Source organism: Cetorhinus maximus, chromosome 7, assembly GCF_964194155.1.
Source record: "Cetorhinus maximus chromosome 7, sCetMax3.hap1.1, whole genome shotgun sequence".
Taxonomy (NCBI): domain Eukaryota; kingdom Metazoa; phylum Chordata; class Chondrichthyes; order Lamniformes; family Cetorhinidae; genus Cetorhinus; species Cetorhinus maximus.
Genome location: NC_135885.1, coordinates 8856462 through 8881414, shown reverse-complemented (window position 1 = coordinate 8881414; position 24953 = coordinate 8856462). Strand labels below are relative to the sequence as shown.

The window sequence follows — 24953 nt, the reverse complement described above, 5'->3', positions numbered from 1 at the left end:
ATTCTGTTTTTGTTTTGGATTTCCAGCATCCACAGTAGTTTTTTGTTTTTATCCAGTTTAGTGCCTGAGCCATCTCTGTCACTATAGCCTCAGTGACTATTGGGTAGGGACTTGGTGGGGGTTGGGAGTTTAATGGAATAAGGGAATCACCACAGACACTGCACCATGTGGACACGAGGTACACGCAGAGTTGGTCTCAGATGCAGCCCCTACTCATCAAATAGCTTCCCATTGCTCACCATCAACATGGATGAGGAAAACAGATGAGTAAGGTAACTGAGGCTTGCCTGGACCACTGGAAGCATAGACTAGAGAGAGAGAGAAGTCAAAGCTAAAGCAAGATATAAAACCAGAAATGCTGGAAATAGTCGGCGGGCTTGGGCAGACTGTTAAAGAGTTTGTTTCAGTTCTGTAACCCTTCATCAGAACTGAGAAATGTAATAGGTTTGAGCAAGTGAAAAGGGGGAGGGGAAGAAGAACAAAAGAGCGATTAAATGACAAAAGGTTTCATGATGAAGAACTAAAGGGAGTGGTAATGGGACAAGTGAAGAAACAAAAGATGTGATTGGAGAGGCGTGAATGGCAGGATCGCAGTGGAGCAAATGCAAAGTAAAGGAAATAAGAAAAAAAATGAACTACTGAATAAAAAGTACAAAACAAATGGGGAGGGGATTATGATCTAGACCAAGCTAAAACAAGACATTTGACTTGAGTCTATTACTTGCGTTTAATTCTGTAAGTGACACAAAGCAAATACTTGACAGAATTTAAATCCAAAAAAAAGCAGTAGCCAAGACATGGAAATGCTAATCTGAGAGGAGCAGAAAAGGGCTAGAAAAAACTCAGGAGGCCTGGCAGCATCTGTGGAGAGAGAAACAAATGGAGTTAACGATTCAAGTCCAATCTGACTCTTCTTTGGAACACGTGTAATCATGGGTCTTCATCGACATCCAAGCTGGTCATCCTAAAGCCTTTCTGTATAATAAGTTGTAAGTAATGTTCATATTGTTCAGACAATCAATAAGAACACAAGAACTAGAAGCAGGAGTAGGCAATTCAGCCCCTCGAGCCTGCCCCGCCATTCAATACGATCATGGCTGATCTCATTTCAGCCTCCATTCCAATTTCCTGCCCTCTCCCCATAACCTTTCAACCTGTTACTAATTAAAAATCTATCTCCTCCTTAAATTTAATCAAAGTAAAGCCTGTTTTGCACAGCAATTTTGAGTGTAAAAACACCGCACATTTTGGGTTTTGGCAGAAACAAAAGCAGAAAATGCTGGGAAAACTCAGCAGTATTTAGCTTTTATCTTGGGTTTTGGCCGTTCTGTTTGTCTTGTTGTGAAATACAGAGATGAATTCATATCGAAGAGGACTCCCATAAGTCCTACAAAGGTGGTATTCTATTTTTTTTTGTTTCTTTGAGTGATTCATCACACACTTATAAAGGGGAATTCAACAGGACTTTGCTTAACTGTTTATGTTTCAATACTAGGAACATTTAGCCCCTTGAGCCTGTTCTGTCATTCAGTTAGATCGTGGCTGAGTGGTACCTGAACTCCATTTAGCTGTTTTAGTTATGTGATGAAACCCAACCTTACCTTAATCCGAAGTTCGGAGGTTGGGAACTCCAGCATTCAGTATATATTCAGTGAGTATTCAGCGTGTATCAGAAAAGGCTGGGGTTTAAAGCTCTCGTATTGGGACAGTAGTTAGCTGAATAATCAGTTATAGGACTCAGTAAAGTGCTCACTTTAGCAGAGGTGCTACTGGAAGACAGTTAGGGAATTCATTTGTTCACTCTACAGTTGAAGAAACAGAGAGTTTGGTCTGCGGTATTTGGGTGTCTCAGGGAGAGATACAAGTTGGGTGAAAAGCATCGAGTGAATGCTCAGGAATTCACCAGAAGAAAATCATTTGCAACTGTACCAGTCCCAAGTGAGAAGCCTTTGTATCAAGCTAGTGGTAACTTTTCATTGGTTTATGTATCTGTAAAGATATTGCTGAGTTAAAGGAATAATGGGAATTTGAAACATCTTCTGGTGTTTGTATTGAGATCTTTTCAACCTTTTTGACTGGTGTAATATAGTTCACTTTTCTTGTTTTAATAAATACTTTATTCTTTGTATTAAACATTCATCAGCAGACTCCTGAGAATTTGTTCAGTAGCTTACCTCCATGGTTTCAAAAAAAAAGTTATGATCTATCAAGCCAGGTTTCACTCTGGGATCTGATTGGGACCCATAGAAAAGTTACGGCACAGAAAGAGGCCACTAAGCCTATCGTGTCTGTGCAGCTGAAAAAAAAATAGCCGCCCATTCTAATCCCAAGTTCCAGCACCCGGTCCATAGCCTCAAGGATTACAGCACTTCAGGTGTTCATCCAGAAACTTTTCAAATGAGTTGAGGGTTTCTGTCTCAACCACCAATCAGGGCAGCAAATTCCAGACACCTACCACCATCTGCATGAAAAACATTTTCCTAATATCCCCTCTAATCCCTCTATCAATCACCTTACATCTGTGCCCCCTGGTAATTGACCAATCTGCTAGGGGAAACGGGACTTGTCCAGTATTAACTAAACAGCTGGGGTTGTAACAGCTCCATAATCCAACGATACCGTTAGACCAACAAAAATCTTACCAATCTCAGTACTGAAAGCTTCAAATGATCCCTAGCCTCTAGGGAGAGAGTGTTCCAGATTTCTACTGCCCTTTGTGTGAAGTGCTTCCAAATTTCACACCTGAATGGTCCATCTCTAATTTGCGGTTTATATCCCCATTTTTCTCGATTCCTCAACCAGTTTCTCTGTGTATGTTCTATCAAACCCTCCCTCCCCCTCCTTCAGGTACCATGCCCTATGAGTTGACCATCGACTTCCATTGGAGTGGTCCATGATGATGCTTGGCAAAGTATTGCAATGATTTGCTGTTGCCTTCTGCAGTATGGCTGACCAGGAAACTCTCCTGCTCTTACCACCTGCAATCAAGCCTACTGGGTGGATTTACAGGCCGATAATCAACCTGTCTGACCACTTTATAAACACAACTTCTGTGGCCATCAAGTCCTGAAGTGGGATTTATCCTGGAGCATCTGGCCCAGAGATAGGGACACTATCACTCTGCCATAAGATCTCCCTACATCAAAGCCTTATGACATTTTAAACATTTCACTCAGATCACCACCTCAATGTTCCATGTTCAAGTCTAGTGCTGTATCGATCACTACATTGCTTCTACTGATCTTTCTAAATAATTCCTTCCATTCACCCATTTAATAATTCAACCTGTTATGAAAAAATTTCTGTCACCATTCGCATTATCCATTTGTTGAAATGACTCCAGCCATTAGCAAGCTTACAGTAAAGATTCATTGTCTGCCATTCACCACTTGTTCTTGTTATAATAAATATTGGAGAACTGGTTTCTGTATGAAAGCTCCACTATGAAAACTGCATTCAATAGGAAGAATGAGTAAAAACATTGGTTCAATGCTACTCAACACCTGCAACCTTCTGACTCATAAGGGGGGCCACGTAAGTTATTACATCTCCCAATGAAATAATTTTTAATTTGGGTACAAAATGAGAACCTTTCATCTGGGAACAACTAATATTTGTTATGGTGTATATACTGGGTGTTATGGTAACTAGTAAGCTTTATAATATGATTAAATCTGTACATGATGTTCATACATTGTGAGTGAAGCAATTCCCACTGGATGAGTGGCCAAAGCTTTTATAGAATTAGTAGTTTGTTTGCATTGCTTCATTTTCTTGGTGTCATGACCCTGACCTGCCCCCTGATTTCTTATGGAAATTTTCAACTCAGTGCAAGAAGGACCTCATTTGCCATCAAAACCACTAGTTCAATCAGATTCCTAAGTAAACATGTCACATTGGGTGCTCTAGCGGAAGCTCTTCTTAGTAACATACATCGGCTTCAGTCTAACATAGAAGAAGATTCATTCTGCATTGAACCATCCCTGGGTGTGCTTGATGCTGACCAGTCCCGATTTCAAACTAACCATCTTGATGGGAACGGAAGGGCTGGAAGGGTTTGGGTCAGACACCATTTTGCACCCTGCCCAATTATACTCTGTCGACTTCAAAACAGGTGTCCGATCCAAACCCACCTCATGACGCCGGGTGGGTTGTTAAAATCAGGGGTTGGGTGTCCAAATTGGAAATGAGTCCATTTCTCAGCACCAAAATAGTTTGCCTTGACCTTTAAGTAAAGTTTCTAAAATATTAGTTGAACTCTATCTCAAACAGGGGCATCGGCAAAAACTATGGGTGCATGTGGCACAGTGAATAAAACCCCACTATCCTCCACATCAGCAGTTGTCAAGTCAATAATTTTGGCCATCACATTCATTCAACAAACCATTAGCTGAGAAATGGCCAGCATCATACTGGGCAATGAATGCTGGCCTTGCCAGCAATGCCCACGTTCCATGAAAGAATAAAAAAAAGTATTTGGAAATAATGGGCAATTAATCTTGATCAATTTTTAAACTTTGTTTTAATTTATACATGAACATTTCTCCACAATATCAAGGAATGTTTGTTCGGAATGTGCTATGGAAATTTATCAAAAAGTAAATCAGGAACTATAAAGCAGTTGATCTTATCTGAACTACGTTAACACCCTCCAATGCAATCTCTTGCACTCAAGAGTCAACCAGTCCTCGATAACGATACCTTATCCAAATGGACAGTTTAATAAAGTTCTTTGTTCACCAAACTACATATGACAACTAGAAAATAGACTTTCATATTCTATCTGAAAAATACTCCCCTCCCCAAAAGGTGCTGAATCAGAGACTAGTCTATGGTTCTGTGAGCATCAGTTGTCTGCTGAAACTTTGCCCAAGTGATCAATCTTCATGTGTGAGCCTAGACAGTGAGTGTCGACTGACTATGCAAGCCGATCCCAGTTCTGTCTTCTCAAGGTCTCCACGCATGTAATCTTTAAGCAGGATAGTCACTGGATAACAATCATGGGCTTGTGTTGTCTCTCCGTGGCTCAGAAGTGTAGCAGCCCAACTAACATCTACTGACTCAGCACAGGGCTGCAAACTTTCTCATCTGTGGAGTTCCATGTGACACTGAACAGGGTTTCCACCTGTACATCAGTAGGTTTTATCAACATGTCCTTCATAGCCATGAGTTTAGATATTAAATACTTATATATTTTTTGACCCCCTACCCTACCCTGTTGGGCACAGAGGGTAGACACAAGGCGTGTGGACTGACCTACTCCCAGCCCTGTGCCAATGCAGCTCCAAAGTTATTTGCTATGATGGTTCAGTGCCCACTGCCCTTAAATATTCTCTCAATTAGTTGATCTGCAGCAACACAGTATGTGAAGGGTGGGGGTTAGAAGGCACAGACCCACCTCACGGTACCTTACCCAGCTGCCAAAACATTCAACACTTCCTGCCCCCTGCCAGCACTGCCCCCATTTGACTGCTTGGGATAAAGGAGAGCCTGTACTGGGCTAGGCACCAAACAATATAGCCATCCCCAACAGCCCACCCATCCAATCCATATCACTGAGATGACTGGGGTTGGCTTCCTTAAAAGCCGGTGGGAGACCAGTTACTTATTTTCTTACCCATTCTGTACCCTAAGCATTTTATCAAATTGGTGAGCCTGTATTTTTTGGGCTGATTGAGCAGTTGTGCCAGTTTGGGGAACAATGGTGTTTGCAACCACAGAATGAAACCAATTAGTTTTACTTTTGACATTAATATGCATTCTTCACTTGCAACAGAGTTTGTATCCACTGGTGTGATTCGTGCTAATTCCACATTCAGACAGGGGAATCTTTTCCCAAGGAGGTGCCCCCAATATCATCAACACTCAATCAATAAAAAAGTTTAAAATTTGCCTTCAGTTTCTTTTTAAACTGAATGGGATGGTCCCTCCCGAAAAATGAGACAAATTTAAATTGATTAATACTGCTCGTTACAGTCTCTCATTACTCAAGATCTCAGATAAGATTGAAACAAAAAGATTAATTCTTATTACAGTAACTCTTTCTATTCCTTTGAGGGTCTCCTGAAGGCCATAAGATCCACAATTCATTCGCGCAATCAGGCTGCCCCTTCAGGCTCTTTTCTCCTTAGCTTCCTGTGTTTCTGTGCTCGCATCGGTATTAGATACAGATTTTTTGTCAAACAACAAGACAGCTGTCATTGCACCTGGAGGAAAGGGGAGAGGATAAAATGGGAGCAAATGAGGAAAAAGCACACAACCTGCATGAACAAAGATCCCTGAAGGCAGTGGGATTGGAAGATAAGGCAGCACATACGTGATACGTTCCTTTATTAGTTAAGACATGGAGTATAAGCAGGGAGGTTATGCTTGAATTGCATAAAACATTGGATAGGCCACAGCTAGAGTACTGAGCACAGTTCTGGTCACTATATTACAGGAAGGATGTGATAGCACTAGAAAGGGTACAGAAGAGATTTACGAGGATGTTACCAGGGATTGGATAGACCGGGATTGCTTTCTTTGGGACAGTGGAGGCTGAGGTGTGTAAAATTGTGAGGAACCTAGATAGAGTGGATAGGAAGGACCTATTTCCTTTACCAGAAGGCTGCATTTGCTGCCAATGCGGTGCATGCGCAGTTGTACCCCTTCACTCCGTGACGTCATTGTGAGCAGCGGAGATTATGGCCGCACTGATTGACGCAATTATGATTTAAAACACCAGTTAATCAAAACAACTTCAACAACAATAGCCGGAAAAACTCAGCAGGTCCGACAGCATCTGCGGTGAGGAATACAGTCAACGTTTTGAGTCCGTATGACTTTTCATCAGAACTAAGAAATATAGAAATGAGGTGAAATATAAGCTGGTTGATGGGGGGGTGGGACAGGTAGAGCTGGATAGAGGACCAGTGATAGGTGGAGGCAAAGAAGAGGTCGCCAAAGATGTCATAGACAAAAGGACAAAGGGGTGTTGACGGTGGTTGATATTAGCTAAGGAATGTGCTAATGATGACATTAAGGGTAGAAAGTTTTTAATCAAAACAACTTAACTTCTCTAGACATAAGAAGTCTATTCATTTTCCACAGTCCATCTTCTGTCCAACCTTATTTTGGTCAAACAGGCAGTCCCAAACTGAGGTGTGAATCACCTTAGATGCATAATATTGCACTTTTTTCTCTTTATAAGCATTCAAATCATCCTCACACTCCTTTCTGTTCCAGTGTGCTGTGGATATATGGGTTTGGTAGGGCACATGTATTAACTGATATATTAGAAACCATGCAAAATGTAACCTGCACAAAACAATTGCAAATTTCAACTCGCGTTCTCTCGACTTCACGTTGTCGGCAACGGCAAGCCCCCACGTTATATCGGGGCCATGTCCCTGACATTCCCAACGGTCCATCACTGCATCATTTAGCCTTTCACGTCAAAGTGGGCATTTGCTTCAGCTCCAGCTTGTATAGGACCTATATATGCTTTACCCCTGCACAGAACTGGTTTAAAGGCAGCATCCCTATTAAACAAGGAGCTGTTTGCTGCTACCAGCTCTGGCCAATGAAGTCAACGGTGTCTGAGCATGTGCAGACAGGTGTCAGCGACCATCTTGTGCCGGCAGGAGACACAGTGTTACCAAAAAAGGTCAATAATCAATGGGTATAAATTTACAGTAATTAGAAGGATTGGGGGGGCTGCTGAGGAGTTATTCTTTTCCTCACATAAGAGGGCAATGGGGACCGGAACTCACTGCCTGAAAGGGTGCTGGAGGCAGATACCTTAATTACATTTTTAAAATACTTTGGAGGTGCAAGTATACTTGTAAGTGCCGAAACTTACAGGGCTGCAGAGAACAGATCTGACTTGGAGGTACTGGAGAGGTTTAAGGGGTCAGGAGATGAGCCACCCAGTGCACAGTGCCCAGTCTCTACCCTGCTCCTAAAGTCACTATGCTGAAATAGAGGGTTTTTTTCACCTCCTGGCTACTGCTGGCTCCCAGGATGGAGTCAGCGATGGTGATACCACCAAAGGTCATGGGGAGGTGGCTGGGATTTTTCCTGGTCATTAGCCTGGCACTTGTATGCTCATGTGTTAATGCCACTTGTAAACCCAAGTTTGATTGTTATCCTGCTCCTCTTGTAGGCTGGCATGGTTTGCTTGGGAACACATCAGTGAACAGTCCATTCCTGATTTTTTTGATGGAGGAAAGTTCATTAATAAAGATGTTTAATGTAGCTGGGTCAATGGAGCCAGTGATACTTTAGGACTGTCATGATTGACCTTCAACCAGGGCAGATATGACCTTGACCATCAGATATGACTCTAGCCATCAGAAGATCTTCCCCTTGATCCTCCTGACCAGTTTGCTAGGGCTGCTTGGTGCCTGCCTTGGTCTAAACCTGCCTTGATGTCAGAGGCAGCCACTCTCACCTCTCCTCTGGCATCAGCTCATGCCCTTGTCTGGGTCAAGCCTGCAGTGTCGATCAGAGTGGTTCTGGAAATGCCTGAACTAAACGACAGTGGGCAGGTTATTGGTGAGTTGGGGTTGCCGATAAAACTATTAATGACTCTATCACTTCACTGATAATTGGGAGGAAGCTGATAGGGCAGTATATGCCTCTGACAGGATAGATGGACAATCTATCAAGGATTGGATTGATGCCCATATCAAAGCTGTACATAAATCACTGGGTCAAGAGATACAGATCCAGAACCAATCAGCTAATCTCAACCTTACCAGCAGTTAGGAAACTATAACTGACCTTAGCACTCATGCCATAGTGGAAACCTTTCAGCAAGCAATATGGCTCCTGTGGGAACATTTATAGCAATAGACGCTGGAGCCATCTGAAAACTCCCTGAATATGGAGTGATTCCTTTACAAGATTTACTGTCCACTTTCCTGAAGATGATGACTTGCTGGGGTTTACAGTTCCACAGATCCATTCAGCCTTAAGATGCCTGTACTACATGCATAACCTCAGACAGTGATCGTTTGCAGACTGCTTCACCACAGAGGACAGAGTTCCATCCCTGTTTCTCATCTGATGCCTTCGCATGTCTGATTTCTACCACTTCCCCTTCCATAATAACTCACGATCACTGCGGGCATGTAACTCCTCAACTGCTGCCCACATGAATGTCAGCCATCTCAGAGGCCAGGAGCTGAGCATGGAGTCTTCTGATCTGTTCAGTGCTGCAAACACTGGATCCCTGCCTGCCCTACACACCCGACCGATCGTGAGGCTAACAGCAGACTTACCAAGCAATAATAAAGCAACCCGTTCCTAGAGTAACAACCCGCCTTTAATGTGCTGAAACATCCCAGGGCACTTCGCAGGAACATTACCAGACAAAATTTGTCAGCAAACCACATATGGAGATATCAAGACAAATGACCAAAGACATCATCAGATTTAAGTTTTAAGGAGCATCTTAAAGGGAGGAGAGAGAGAGATAGAGAGAGGTGTAGGGAGGGAATTCCAGAGTTTGAGAGTTCGGCAGCTGAAGGCACAGCCGCCAGTGGTGGAGAGATTAAACTCGGGATGCTCAAGAGGCCAGAATTAGAGGAGTGCAGAGATCTGAGAGGGTTGTAGGGCTGGAGGAGATTACAAACGCAGGGAGGGAACAAGGCCATGGAGGGATCTAAAAAGAAAGATTAGAATTTTAAAATTGAGGTATTGCCAGACCAGGATGTAAGTTGCTAAGACCAATATCAGTTGTAATCACATTTATTTCCAGCTTGTATTTTTATTGCCCTCACACTAACTCAATGGCGGGTAATTAACCTAGAGAGAAAGGGACCTGATTAGCAGCTCTTTACTGGATCCAGATGTGGCTAAAAATAAATCTTTTGACATTTTAATATAAGACAACATAAATCTATAAAACACCTTTAATATAGAAAAATGCCCCAAAGTGCTTCACAACAGCAGCTAAAAAGGTGGAAGGTGGGTTGGTGGGCGCGATAATCAAAAGGTACCTCACCTTAGAGTTTCTTCCCTGCTCCCCCATTAGTGTTGGCTCTTCCCTGTGAACTATTCCATGGGTGCAGGCAGCCCTTCAGTGCCTCCATGACTAGCCCAGTCAGAGAGTGCCATTAAATTACTTGAGATGGCAGCTCAGCCAGACTCTACCCTCACCCGACACCCATAGCTGGGCCTTCCATCAGGGTGCACTGGGGTATAATCAGGAGAGGGAGCCCTGAATGATTTGGTTTCTTCTTCTCCTTCCTACCCTGTACGATCCTCCATTCTGGAACTCTCCCAGATGCCACCGACAAGCCCACTTCACCTTCCTTCCTTAGATTCCACTCTTGACCAAATTTTTGGTCCCCCTCCCAATATCCTCTTCTTCCATTCGGCACTCTTTTCTTTTCCTGATTCCTCTAACATAACGACTAATAATAATTTCTAAGGAAACCTGTCGTCCTTACCCTGTCTGACTCGTATGAGACACCAACGTCCACACCGACATGATTGACTCATCTAATTTCTGAAGTGGCAGATTAAGCCACTCAATCGTATCAAACCAGAGGTTCAGAACAGTGGTTCACTACCATCATTCTCAGGGCAACTAGGGATGGCCAATAGATTCTGCTCATATCAGCTTTGCCCACACCCACAAATGAATTTTTTAAAATATCCTTGGGGCGTTTTTTAGGCAAGTCATTTTAGGCATTTACCAACTTCTCAAGAGCTGTCTCCTTCTACCAAACCCAAACTAACTAGAGATAAAGACCTTGGCTCGAATAGGGTTATATCTGTGTTGTTGATGAATATGCATTAATTTTTAAAGATTCGTTCATGGGATGTGGGCATCGTTACTGCCCATCCCTAATTGCTCTGGTTCAGAGGGCAGTTAAGAGTCAAGCACATCACTGTGGGTCTGGAGTCACATGTAGGCCAGACCAGGTAAGGATGGCAGATTTCCTTCCCTAAAGGACAATAGTGAACCAGATGGGGATTTTTTTTGTTCATTCATGGGACGTGGGTGTCGCTGGCTAGGCCAGTATTTATTGCTCATCCCTGGTTGCTCGAGAAGGTGGTGGTGAGCTGCCTTTTGAACTGCTGCATTCAATGTGGTGTAGGTACACCCACAGTGCTATTAGGAAAGGAGTTCCAGGATTTTGATTCAGCAACAGTGAAGGAACGGTGATATATTTCCAAGTCAGAATGGTGAATGACTTGGAGGGGAACTTCCAGGTGGTGGTGTTCCCATCTATCTGCTGCCCTTATCCTTCTAGATGGTAGTGAACTTGAGTTTGGAAGGTGTTGTCTCAGGAGCCTTGCTGAATTCCTGCAGTGCATCTTGTACATGGTACACACTGCTCCCATTGTTCATCAGTGGTAGAGGGAGTGAATGTTTGTGGGTGGGGTGCCAATCAAGTGGGCTGCTTCGTCTTGGACGGCGTCAAGCTTCTTGAGTGTTGTGGGAGCTGCACTCACCCAGGCAAGTGGGGAGTATTCCAATACACTCCTGACTTGTGCCTTGTAGATGGTGGACAGGCTTTGGGGAGTCAGAAGGTGAGTTACTCATCGCATCCTGAGAAGGAGCCCCTTATCCCCACTCTCTGCCTCCTGCCAGACAGCCAATCTTCTATCCATGCTAGTACCTTGCCTCTAACACCATGGGATCTTATCTTACTGAGCAGCCTCCTGTGCGGCACCTTGTCAAAGGCCTTCTGGAAGTCCAAGTAGATAACATCCATTGGCTCTCCTTTGTCTAACCTACTCGTTACCTCCTCAAAGAATTCTAACAGATTTGTCAGGCATGACCTCCCCTTGATGAAACCATGCTGACTTTGCCCTATTTTACCATGCACTTCCAAGTATTCTGAAATCTCATCCTTAATAATGGACTCTAAAATCTTACCAATGACCGAGGTCAGGCTAATCGGCCTGTAATTTCCCGTCTTTTGCCTCACTCCCTTCTTAAACAGGGGGGTTACATTAGCGATTTTCCAGTCCTCTGGGAGCCTCCCTGACTCCAGTGATTCCTGAAAGATCACCACTAACGCCTCCACTATCTCTTCAGCTATCTCCTTCAGAACTCTGGGATGTAATCCGTCTGGTCCAGGTGATTTATCCACCTTCAGACCTTACAGTTTTCCTAGCACCTTCTCCTTGGTAATGGCCACCATACTCACCTCTGCCCCCTGACTCTCTTGAACTTTGGGGATGTTACTCGTGTCTTCCACTGTGAAGACTGACGCAAAGTACCTATTCAGTTTCTCTGCCATTTCTTTGTTCCCGACTACTACTTCTCCAGCATCATTTTCCAGCAGCCCAATGTCCACTTTTGCCTCTCTCTAACCCTTTATATATCTAAAAAAAACTCTTGCTGTCTTCTTTTATATTACTGGCTAGTTTACCCTCATATTTAATTTTCTCCCTCCTTATTTCTTTTTTAGTTGTCCTCTGTTGGTCTTTGTAGGCTTCCCAATCACCTGGTTTCCCACTGCTCTTCGCCGCATTGTATGCTTTCTCTTTAGCTTTTATGCTGTCCCTGACTTCCCTTGTCAGCCATGGTTGCCTCGTCCTCCCTTTAGTATGCTTCTTCTTCCTAGGGATGAATTTTTGCTGTGTCTCACAAATTACTCCCAGAAACTCCTGCCATTGCTGTTCCACTGTCTTTCCTGCTACGCTCATCTCCCAGTCAATTCTGGCCAGCTCCTCCCTCATGCCTCTGTAGTTGCCTTTATTCAACTGTAATACTGTTACATCTGATTCCAGCTTTTTCCTCTCAAATTGCAGGGTGAATTCTATCATATTATGGTCACTTCCTCCTAAGGGTTCCTTCACCTTAAGCTCCCTTATCAAATCTGCCTCATTACACATCACTAAATCTAGAATTCTAGGAATCTAGAATTGCTTGTTCCCTAGTGGGCTCCAACACAAGCTGCTCCAAAAAGCCATCTTGTAGACATTCCACAAATTCCTTTCCTTGGGATCCACTACCAACCTGATTTTCCCAGTCTACCTGCATATTGAAATCCCCCATGATCACTGTAACCTTGCATTTCTTACACGCCTTTCTTACATGCCTGGTGTATCTTGTGCCCCGTATTTGACCAAGTATGGCATCAAGGAGCCCTCGCAAAACTGGAGTCGATTGGAATCAGGGGAAAACTCTCCGCTGGTTGGAGTCATTTCTAACCCAAAGGAAGACGGTTGTGGTTGATGGAGGTCAGTTCCAAGACATCACTGCAGGAGTTCCTCAGGGTAGTGTCCTAGACCCAAACATCATCAGCTTCTTCATCAGTGACCTTCCTTGCATCATAAGGTCAGAAGTAGGGATGTTCGCTGATGATTGCACCATGTTCAGCACCATTCACAACTCAGTTGAAGCAGTCCATGTCCAAATTCAGCAAGACCTGGACAATATCCGGACTTGGGCTGACAAATAACAAGTATGGTTCGCGCCAAACAAGTGCAGGCAATGACCATCTCCAAGAAGAGAGAATCTAACCATCGCACCTTGACATTCAATGGCATTACCATCGATGAATCCCCCACTGTCAACATCCTGAGGGTTACCATTGACCAGCAACTGAACTGAACTAGCCATATAAATATTGTGGCTACAAGAGCAGGACATAGGCTAGGAATCCTGCGACGAGTAACCCAGCTCCTGATTCCCCAAAGCCTGTCCACCATCTACAAGGCACAAGTTAGGGATGTGATGGAATACTCCCCATTTGCCTGGGTGATTGCAGCTCTAACACGCAAGAAGCTTGACACATCCAGGACAAAGCAGCCCACTTGATTGGCACCCCATCCACAAGCATTCACTCTCTTCACCACTGCGCACAGTGGCAGCATTGTGTATCATCTACAAGATGTACTGCAGGAACTCACTAAGCCTCCTTACACAGCACCTTCCAGACCCACGGCCACTATCATTTTGAAGGATGAGGGCAGCAGATACATGGGAACACCACCACCTGGAAGGTCCCCTCCAAGTCACCCACCATCCTGACTTGGAAATACATCATAGTTCCTTCACTGTCACTGGGTCAAAATCCTGGAACTCACTCCCCAACTGTACTGTAGGTGTATCTACACCACATGGACTGCAGTGGTTCAAGAAGGCAGCTCACCACCTCCTTCGCAAGGGCAATTAGGATGGGCAATAAATGTTGGCCTATCCAGAGATGCCCAAAGCCCATAAATGAATAAATAAAGCTTAAAAATCCCATGGCCTTATTTGAAGAAGAGCAGGGGAGTTCTCCCATGGCATCTTGCTTAATATTTACTCTTATTATGTAACCAACATCAGTCAAACACATTACTGTGTCATTATCTCATTGCTGTTTGTCGGAGCTTGCTGTGTTCAAAATAACTTTTTCCTACATTAAACAGTGACTATATTTCAAAAAAAGTTTGTCATTGGCTGTAAACAAAGCACTTTTGGATTTCCAGAGCTGTATAAATGCAAATCTTTTTTTTCTTGCTGAATAAATCAAGTTGTATTTTCATTGCCATGTCATTCTGAGAGTTTTCCTGGTGATTTGAAGAGTTGCCCTTCATTTTGTGAAAACAGGCTGTGAGTGTCCTTTCTTTGATACATTTAATTTCCATCCCTGACCATTTTCAAGACAGAAAACACAGCTTGAATATGCTAGATTTAGAGTAGACTTGGGTTCAACAGCACTTAGAAACAGAGGTAGGCCATTCAGCCCCTTGAGCCAGTTCCACCACACAGTGAGACCATGGGTGATCTGTCTGTACTTCACAATGAATGCTTCACCTTCTGATCCCTCAAAACCTCTCCACAATCTACAAAACTCATCAGGAGTGTGATGGATGGTTCAAGGGGATGGCTGCAGCCACAACAGAGCTACTCTGAAGAGTCATGTGGACTCGAAACGTTAACTCTGTTCCACTCTCCACAGATGCTGTCAGACCTGCTGAGATTTTCCAGCATTTTCTGTTTTTATTTAGGACCAGATGAGCTGCCGTTGCAGAGAGATGGCACAGACACAACTGGCTGAATGGCCACCTTCTGGGCTGTCACAGTTCTATGATGCTATGTCTCCTTACCCATTAAGGGTCCAAGCCAGTAAACGAAACAGTATTCAAGATATGTGTTTCCTTCACAGTTGAAAGTGATTGAATAGGCCAGCACTGGGTTAAACACAGCCCCCGTCAGGTCTCCAGCTGCACAACACAAAGAGGAAAATCATTTTATCCAAAATCATTTAACATATAGGGATAGAGTGGCATAGTGGTTATGTTGCTGAACAAGTAGTCCAGAGGCTTAGCATAATGATTTTGAGATGTGCAGTAAAATCACACCACTACAGCTGGGGAATTTAAATTCAGTTAATTAAATAAATCTGGAATTAAAAGCTAGTACCATGAAACTCCCCGACAGTCATTAAAAACCCATCTAGTTCACTGATCTCCTTTTGAGAAGGGAATCTGGCATCCTTACACTTACATGTAACTCCGAATGTGATTGTCACTCTGTGAGTGAAGAAAGAAAAATCGTAAGAACACAAAAACCATTAGGGACAGGCCATTAGGATCAAGAACTCCATCCATTTTTGAAACCCCCCACCATTACTTCTCAACCCCTTCTCTGCACAGAGAAACGCATCTAATCATCTCTTGAACCCATTTATCTTGCCTGCTTGACTGGTCTTTCTAGTAAATTTATTCTACAATACAAGAAAGGCAGAATAAGAAAGAAAGAAATACATAATAATCTTCCATAACTACAGAATGTCCAAAAGTGTTTTGCAGCCAATTCAGTGTTTTTCAGTGTAGTCAATTTTGTAAGATAGGGAATATAGATTTTGTAATATTTTGTACTGTACTTCCTCTATGGAAATATCTCGGCCAATCAAAGTTGACTTGCCAACCAATCAGCACCTTTTTCTCCTGTAGTACAAATTATTGTGATTTTTTTTTTGAGGAGGTAACAGAGAAGGTTGATAAAGGAAACACTGTTGATGTGATGTATGTGGATTTTCAGAAGGCATTTGATACAGTGCCACACAACAGACTTGTGAGCAAAATTCTAGGTCATGGAATAAAAGGGAAAGTAGGCACTTGGATAAGAAATTGGCTGAGTGACAGGAAACAAAGTGACAAATGGTTGTTTTACAGATTGGAGGAAGGTTTGTCGTGGAGTTCCTCAGGGGGTCAGCATTGGGACCCTTGCTCTTCCTGATATATATTAATGACCTAGACTATGGTGTGCAGGGCATGATTTCAAAATTTGCAGATGATACAAAGATTGGAAATGTTGTCAACTGTGATGGGGATAGTCTTGAACTTCAAAAGGACATGGACATGTTGGTGAATTGGGCAGACAAGTGGCAGATGAAGTTCAATGCAGAGAAATGTGAGCTGATTCGTTTTGACAGGAAAGATGTGGCAAGACAGTATAAAATAAAGGCAGAGCCTCTAAAGGAGATGCAGGAACACAGGGACCTCAGGGTATACATACATAGGTCATTGAAGATGGCAAGGCATGTTGAGAGAGCAGTTAATAAAGCATATGGTATCTTAGGCTTTATTAATAGAGGCATTGCGTACAATAGAAAGGAGGTCATGTTGAACTTGTATAAGACACTAGTTCAGCCTCATCTGGAGTACCACGTCTAGTTCTGGGCACCATATTTGAGGGAGGATGTGAAGGCGTTGGAAAGAGTACAGAGGAGATTCACAAGAATGATTCCTGGGATGAAGGACTGTAGCTATGAGGATACATTGGAGAGGTTGGGACTGTTTTCCTTGGAGAAAAGATGGCTGAGAGGAGACTTGATAGAGGTATTCAAGATCCTGAGGGGTATGGACAGGGTAAATAGTGAGAAACTGTTCCCACTCAAGAGAACATCAAGAACTAGAGGGCACAGATTCAAAATAATTGGCAAAAGGAACAAATGTGATGTGAGGAAAATTTTTTTCACCCAGAGGGTGGTTGGAGTCTGGAATGAACTTCTTGAAAGGGTGGTGGAGGCAGGTTCGATCGAGGTATTCAAAAGGGAATTCAATTGCTACCCGAAAAGAAAGAATGTGCAAGGTTACGGGGATAAAGCAGGGGAGTGGGGCTAGATGGGGTGCTCTTTCAGAAAGCCAGTGCAGACTCGATGGGCCGAATTGCCTCCTGCACCGTAAAGATACTGTGATTCTGAGAGTTTGAAACTTGGCATTCTTCCATTTGTCCTGATGAGTTCAAGACCAAAAGCTTCAGCAACATATCTCTCTTTTCAGCAACATTCAAATGTTGATCAGGAAAACTCCCTCCCTACTATTCTTCAAATATTGCTGCGGGATTTTACACAATTGCCCAATCCAGGAAAAATTTAAGGGACACGCTGGCATGGTGAACCCGTGAGAGCTGAGGGGAGGGGAGGGGTAGCTCTGACTGGGCTGCCGGGAGGAGCGTGGGTGCGGGCTGCGCATGCACAAAGTTTAAAGATCTGAATTATGCAACGAACTGTGTCCCAGAACCCATCAAACCCAGGACATGGGACACCTGCTTCAAATGTGGGACAGTTCCATAAAATCCAGGATGGTCGGTCACCCTGGGCCCAAACGTGGCTTTACGTCTGATGTGAAAAGGCAGCACTCCTTCAGCACTGCACCATCGTACCTTCGTTGAGGCGGGGGGGGGGGGGGGGGGGGGGGGGGGCATGGGGAAGCTGAGCCCACAGTTTTCAGATTCCAGAGTAAGAATCTCAGCTTTAACCAGCTTTCTGGCACCTGGTCTCTGCCCAGATGGGATAGTACCAGATTCTTTACAATTGACTTCAGTGCCACAAGGATAGGAAGACGGAGTTGTTCAAATGGCCCATCCCTTCACAGCAGGCACCTCAAAGCACTGGAGAAATACAACCAGTGTTGCCTTCGCTAGATCCTCCAAACCTGGTGGCAAGAAAGGGAGTCCAACAGCAGCTTCCCTCTCCCAAGCCAACTTGCCCAGCATCGAGCTGCTAATCAGTCAAAACCAGCTCCGCTGGGTGGGACATGTCATTCGTGTGCCCGACACCGGACTCCCGAAGCAGCCACTCAGCTCGGAACTCGGTCGAGGTGGAAGACGACCAGGTGGGCAGCGGAACGCTTTAGGGATGTCCTCAAATCATCCCTCGAAGAGGTCAAACGTACCCGGCAACTCATGGGAGTCCCTGGCTTCTGACCAACCAAAATGGAAGAGGTTCATTCGGGAAGGCACCAAACACACTGAGAGACTTTGTCGGGAATGTGCAGAGGTGAAGTCAGAGAGAGAGAGAGCACATAACTCATCTACTCAACCCTTCAAGCACCACCTGCCTCACACATGGCAGAGTCTGCATCTCAAAATCCATTCAACTGGAGCAGAAGCAAGTCATCCCCGATCCCAAGGGACTGCCTAAGAAGAAGATAGGGAAAGGCGGCAGTCTACCAGTGCACAGCAAAATCCCAGAAACAGCAATGTGATAATAATAATGGCCTGGAACCCGCTGAAACCCTATGAGGGTGGCGGAAACAGAAACTATTAATGATTTCAAAAGGAAATTGGGTGGATACTGGAGGGAAATAACCTTGCAGAGCTACGGGGTTTGACCAAGGGAATGGGACTGACTGGATTGCTCTACAAGTGTGGCATGGACTTGATGATCCAAATGGCCTCCTTCTGTGCTGTGATGACTCTATGACTCTAACACCATCTGTGGAACCAAACCAGCAAGATTCAGCAGTGGGGGGAGAAGGAGTTGGAAAAGATAATGACGCCATTAATTACACCAATTTTGATTTAAATCCCTGCCCACACCCGTCATCCCTCCAAAAAAGTACAAAAAGCCATAACAAGCGAACGTCCAACTCAGCGATGCTTAATTCAACAAAGGGACTTCCTCAGAGCATCTCAAAGTGTTTAAAAAGCAACAGTGTAGTCACTGTTGTTTTTTGGTCAAACATGGTAAACACAAAGCCTGTTCCTGAACATGTAGATCACCTATTGTGTTGAGGTACTGGTTTAGGAGTAGATGTTAATCAAGCAATATACTTTCATTCGCAGGAACCCATTCTCTGCAAACAAAAGGAATATGTTCAAGCCTTGCGCCTTTTTTGAATTACCCAGGAGCTTGGGCAAACTATAGTTCCCCGTTGCTTTCTCCATGGCAATGCCTCAGCCAGAGCTGATTTGCCAACCAATCAGCACCTTTTTCTCCTGTAGTATAAATTGTTGTGACAGTTTGAAGCTTGGTATTCTTGCATTTGTCCTGATGAGTGCAGGATGAAAAGCTTCAACAAGAAGATTTAAGATTTAAAGGTCTGAATTATGGGACAAACTGTGTCTCAGAACCAATCAAACCAGGACATGGGACACCTGACTCAAATGCGGGACGGTCCCATAAAATCCAGGATGGTTGGTCACTCTGGGCCCAAACACGGTTTTACGTCTGACGTGAAAAGGCAGCACCCCTTCAGCACCGCACCATTGCAACTTTGTTGGGGGGGGCGGGGGTTGGCTCTGAATGTAGATGGGATGGTACCAGGTTCTTTGCAATTGACTTCAGTGCCATGAGGATAGGAAGATGCAGTTGTTCAAATGACCCATCCTTTCACAGCACACAGTATTAACTGTGAGTTAACAGTCTGTGAAGCACTTGTTGTGGAATAGCCTGCCAACACTCACCATGTGAATTCACTCCTTGTATGAAGGCAACTCCTTCATACAAGATGAGAAGAAAACTGGGGGAGACGGGGGGAGTTGGAAGTGGGAAAGAATAAGATAAAAAGCCTGCGCTCTCCTAAGTCTGCATGTGAATCAGTTTTTCACTGATCCAAGAGAATCCTGCTCCATAGCAACACAAGACAGGCAGGTAAACAGAAGCATGGCTAAAATAAGCACAGGAAAGTTCAGAGCAAACAAAGACAACTAGTCTTAAAGCGAATGTGGTACCAAAGGGACAAAAGGCCTTTTAAACAAAGGTAAACTAAAGATGGAATGTTTTGTGGAGGTTTGGGTGATTGGAGATTTTGCCCTCTCAGGGAGCTCGGTAATACCGATACATCAATGCGTCCTCTGCTGAATATAAACTATCACCATGATTAATCATGGCAAGTAGGATTTAATTTCCTTGCCACCCATCTATCATACAGCTGCTACACCAGTCTGCAAAAACTAAAAGGCTTGTGGGTGGTAGAAAGAGAGGTCAGAGCCAATATTAAAAAGGAGGAGGGGGGGTGTGGTCACTGGGCACAGCTGATATCTACACTTTCAAAGCGTCTATTGCAACGACAAACAGAAATGCCCATCATGTGTGGTGCTGACCAACACAGTCCCAGGTTTAATTCCTGCTCTGTGCTGAGTTAGTCTTTTATAGCTGCAAGTTGCGGTTTAGGTTCAGCAATTGGGTTTAAGGCAGCTGGATTTTGGGTAGGGGTTGGTGTTGGACTGAGAAGGGGACAGGATTGGCTAGGATCTTATATATCCAGCTGGAAAATGGGTATATGCTGACATCCAGGACAGGATCACGCTGGACCATGATACCTACCACAGTCGAATAGCACATCTTGACTCACAGATGAACGAGGTGTTGAGGAGCAGCTGGTGCCCTCAGAATGGCACTGTAGGATGGTGTGTTGAGGATCAGAATCAAAGACAGCAGAGCAGCAGTCCTGCAGGGGACCATGTGTCATTGGTGGAATGCGCACACCGCAGGTAAACAGCAGAGCTCTCTCTCACAAAGCCTGGTGCAGGATATACTTTCAAGCCAACCACTCAGACCTCACATTACTCTCAACAACTCTCTTACGTAGAGAAGGTGTTTCCTAACGCGTGGGGGAGACCAAAACCAGGGACTATCAATATAAGACAGTCACCAATAAATCCAATAGGAAATTCAGGGGAAATTTCTTTTCCCAGAGCATGGTGAGAATGTGGAACTCACTACCACAAGCAGCAGGTGAGGCAAAATGCATAGATGCATTTAAGAGGAAGCTAGATAAAACATGAAGGAAAAAGGATGGGAAGGATTTGATGATAGGCTGAGAGGAAGAGGAGTGGGAGGAGGATTCTGTGGAGCATAAAGACTGGCACAGACCATTTGGGTTGAATGGCTCTATCTACACTGTGCACTCTTTGTAATTCTGAGTGTCGGTCATAACAAAGGCCAAACCTGCATTTATTCCGGAACCCCAATTGTGCTCCAAATATAATTTGCTGCATCACTGACTAGCGAACACAGCGGCCGCTGCTCCAACTGCTCCTGGATTCCTGTGGGGATCTGATTCTGCCTCCACACAGTATACGCATACAAATGTTCCGGCTATTCGAATGAATGATTTCAGCTCTGCACTGAACCAGCACCTCTTAGCGTGAACAGTGCAACACGCAGTTCAAATGAGACGTTAAGCCAAGGGTCCCCATCTGCCCTCTCAGTTGGGTGTAAAAAAAACTCCCGACACTATTTTGAAGAGCAGGAGAGATTTCCCTGGTGTCCTGGCCAACATTTATCACTGAATTAACATCCCTAAAAACAGATTATCTGGTCATTATCACATTGCTGTTTTGGGGGGCTTGCCGTGTGCAGATTTTTTCCCCTACAACAGGGGCTGCACTTAAATTGCTTCATTGGCTGTGAAAAGCTTTGGGACATCTGAGGTCATGAAAGACACCACATAAATGCCAAATCTATCTTCCTTTATGAATCCCAACTTTATAATTCGAAAGTTTGACAATGCCCTCCAATAGTCCGACAACCCAGCACTACCTGCTTTCCCCTGCAGGAGGCAATTGGAGGCTGCGAAGAAATTAAAAAGCAACTTAGCGATTTCCTCAAACAGCCACTATTAACAACATCAGAATATTTGTTTAAACCTTCAGAGTGGGGGATGGAATCAAAATTCCACCTGGGGATGATTAGATTATTAGTTCAGCAATTAGCTTGTGGGGGAGGTGGTGGCATAGTTGTATTGTTGCTGGACTAGTATTCCAGAGACCCAGGGTAATGCTCTGGAGACCCAGGTTCAAATCCTGCCAATGGCAGACAATATAAATCTAGAATTAAAAATCTAATGATAACCATGAAACCATTGTTGATTGTTATTAAAAACTCAATGCCCGTTAGAGAAGGAAATCTGCCATCCTTACTTGGCCCAGCAAGACAATTAGGGATGGACAGTAAATGCTGGTCCAGCCAGCAAAGCCCACATCCAAGAATGAATTTTAAAAACCTGACCAGACTTTAATCCTTCAGCAAGTTTCTATTCAACCTTACAACAATAGCTGTTGTATATATAATATATAACTGTTAATCAATGTGTTTTCCCCCACTGTTCAACTTATAATCGAGAGTAGCAAATAATACCTTTTTAACTCAAGAAATAAACTGTAGCAGCAATTTTTACCAGCAATTTTTTTTCAGTTTCACAAGGTATTCACTTTCTCTTTTTCGTATTTTCCAACCTTACTTTCATTAGGCAAGAGTATTAAAGGTTAGAGAACCAAGGCAGGTGGATGAAGTTAAGACACTAATCAGTCACAATTTAATTGAATGGCAGAACAGGCTCTCGATGGGCTGAATGGCTTTTTCCTGTTCCAATATTCCTCCCGCTCTCTGAGGGCGTTATCCCCAGGGCTCTAGCGATACAGAAAGATTCAGGTACCTGAACCAAGTGTGAAATCTTCACATCAACCTGGAAAGGGCTGGGACTATTGAACTATTGCAGTCGCACCATCCTTAGACATCCACATCAATCCACTTCCAGCAGGAGTCGCTGTCTAGGACAAGGAACGCTGGCTGGTCTCAGGGATGGTAAATGAGGATCAGTTTGCTCAGCACCTCCCCCTGATGACTTACACAGGGGGCAGCCAGAGTAGACGGTGCCAGGCATGATCCCAGCAGCTGTATTTGGCTAACTGACCTCAGCCAGGGCTGCCGAGTGGGTAGATTCTACAATCAAATGCCCTTAAAGCAAAGATGGGACTTGATCACGTAATCAACGCTGACATTCCAGTCAGTACCGAGGGGGTGCCACAAAGTCAGAGGTACCATCTTTCAGATGAAACGTTAAACCGAGGCCACCTCTCCAATGGATGTAAAAGATCCTACGGTCATTATTTTGAAGAACAGCAGGGGAGTTATTCACAGCGTCCTGGCCAATATTTATCCCTCAAATCAATCAACATCAAAAAACAGATTATCTGGTCATTACTACATTGCTGTTTGTGGGAGCTTACTGTGAGCAAATTGGCTGCTGTGTTTCCTATATTATGACAGTGCCTACACTCCAAAAGTACTTTGTTGGCTGTAGAGCATTTTGGGAGGTCCTGAGGGTGAGAAAGGCGCTACATAAATGCATGTCCTTTCTTTAACACGCTTAACTCCAAATTGCCCTCTTAAGTGGCCTAGCAAGCCACTCAGTTGTCTCAAGCTGCTACCAGCAGTTCAAGAACAAGGCCCAGCCACACCTTCTCTGGGCAACTCGCTGATGGACAATAAACACTGGTCGTGCCAGCGATGCCCTCTTCCCGAGAAACGAATGCAAAGAGAAATAAAATCGACAGTAATGGAAATGGAGGGTTGGTGATTGGCTAAATGGTTGTGACCAAAGTGGTGGGTTTTGTACTGTACCCACCTGCAAATACGAGGAAGGTGATCAGCGCCGCCACCACATGCATCTTGTGCCTCTGCTTCAGGAACTGAATTCTGAAGAGGGCGGTTCTCAGAACGAATGCACAGAAGAACTCCATGACCAGACCGCTGCTGGCAGTGGTGTTCAGTGTCGAGGTGCATTCATACTGGCGCAGGCGATGGTGCCAATGCAGGTCCGACATGCCTAGGGCCCACACCATCTCTGTTAGCCAGCGGGCCACCGCAGCGGCTCCAAACTGCACCAGCACCTTGGCAGCCGCCACCTGCCCGCTGATCTGGTCGCAAAGGAACTGCTCCAGGCAGCTCACCGGGTTGCAGCTCGCGCCGCCGAAGGTGCTGAGGTGGACGAGGGTTATGAGGTAGGTGATGCCGAGCCCCGAAATCCGCCCCAGCAACCCTGAGGCCCCCAGGAGCCGCAGCTCGTGAGTGCAGACGCACAGCTGCAGGGTGGAGAAAAGCTCCACTGCCACCTCGAGGGATACGGGGTCTGGCCTCGGATGGCTCTGCCTCCCCTCTGACCACCGCCGGTGCCACAGCAGCTCCTTGGCCGTGCGGCGCAGCACCTGGCACACCGTCACTGCGCCAGCCAAGACACCAAATGAAACCGAAGCATCCTGCATCGTCCGCCACTGACAGTGCAGCTCAGGCCAGGAAACCACCTGATGGGTGAGCGGCCGGATTCAGGCCTGTCGGGGAGTGAATTATAGGGGAATTGGGGGGGTTGGGGTGAGTTAGGGGAGGTGTCGTTGTGAATGGGGATGGGTGAGCTGGGAGGGGCGAGTTTGTTAGGATCGATGTCTGGCTGAAGGTCAGCCGAGGCAGGGGCTGAGTTTGGGGGGGGGGTTGTGTGCGGTGAGTTGAATGGGGGGGTGGGGTGAGGGGAGGGTGATGAGTAGTGCGATTCGGTGGGGGTGTGGAGTGCGAGCTGGCGGAGGTGGGGGTTGAGTGAAGGGAAGGGGGTGGGGGGGTCGAGTGAATGGAAGGGGGTGGGGGGGGTCCAGTGAATGGAAGGGGGTGGGGGGGGTCGAGTGAATGGAAGGGGGTGGGGGGGGTCGAAAGAATGGAAGGGGGTGGGGGGGGTCGAGTGAATGGAAGGGGGTGGTGGGGTCGAGTGAATGGAAGGGGGTGGTGGGGTCGAGTGAATGGATGGGGGTGGGGGGGGTCGAGTGAATGGAAGGGGGTGGGGGGGTTGAGTGAAGGGAAGGGGGTGGGGGGATGAGTGAAGAGGGGGGGGTGAGTTAAAGGGGTGGGGGTCGAGTGAAGTGAAGGGGGTGGGGGTCGAGTGAAGGGAAGGGGGTGGGGGGTGAGTTAAAGTGGGGGGGGGGTGATGAAGGCGCTGGAGGTTGAGGGAAGGGG

The 24953-nt window shown here is 45.2% G+C and overlaps 1 protein-coding gene across 1 annotated transcript; it reads right to left on the bottom strand.

Moving 5' to 3' along the window:
* Positions 1 to 4503: 4503 nt before the first annotated feature.
* aqp11 (aquaporin 11) lies at positions 4504 to 24432 on the bottom strand. The gene is made up of 3 exons (XM_078544806.1): positions 23581 to 24432; positions 15046 to 15162; positions 4504 to 6206 (listed from the first exon to the last, which is right to left on the bottom strand). The coding sequence occupies exons 1-3, from the start codon at positions 24215 to 24217 to the stop codon at positions 6112 to 6114; spliced, it is 849 nt and encodes a 282-aa protein (XP_078400932.1). The 5' UTR covers positions 24218 to 24432; the 3' UTR covers positions 4504 to 6111.
* Between the last annotated feature and the right edge of the window lie 521 nt (positions 24433 to 24953).

Excerpts from the sequence above, each read along its gene's own strand:
- aqp11 (XM_078544806.1), bottom strand. The coding sequence starts at position 24,217 with ATGCAGGATGCTTCGGTTTCATTTGGTGTCTTGGCTGGCGCAGTGACG. Across the intron at positions 15,163-23,580 it reads CACCTTCCTCGTATTTGCAG|CTGGAGACCTGACGGGGGCT; the intron begins GTGGGTACAGTA and ends TGTGTTGTGCAG. Across the intron at positions 6,207-15,045 it reads CTGGCTTGGACCCTTAATGG|GTGCAATGACAGCTGTCTTG; the intron begins GTAAGGAGACAT and ends CCTTTCCTCCAG.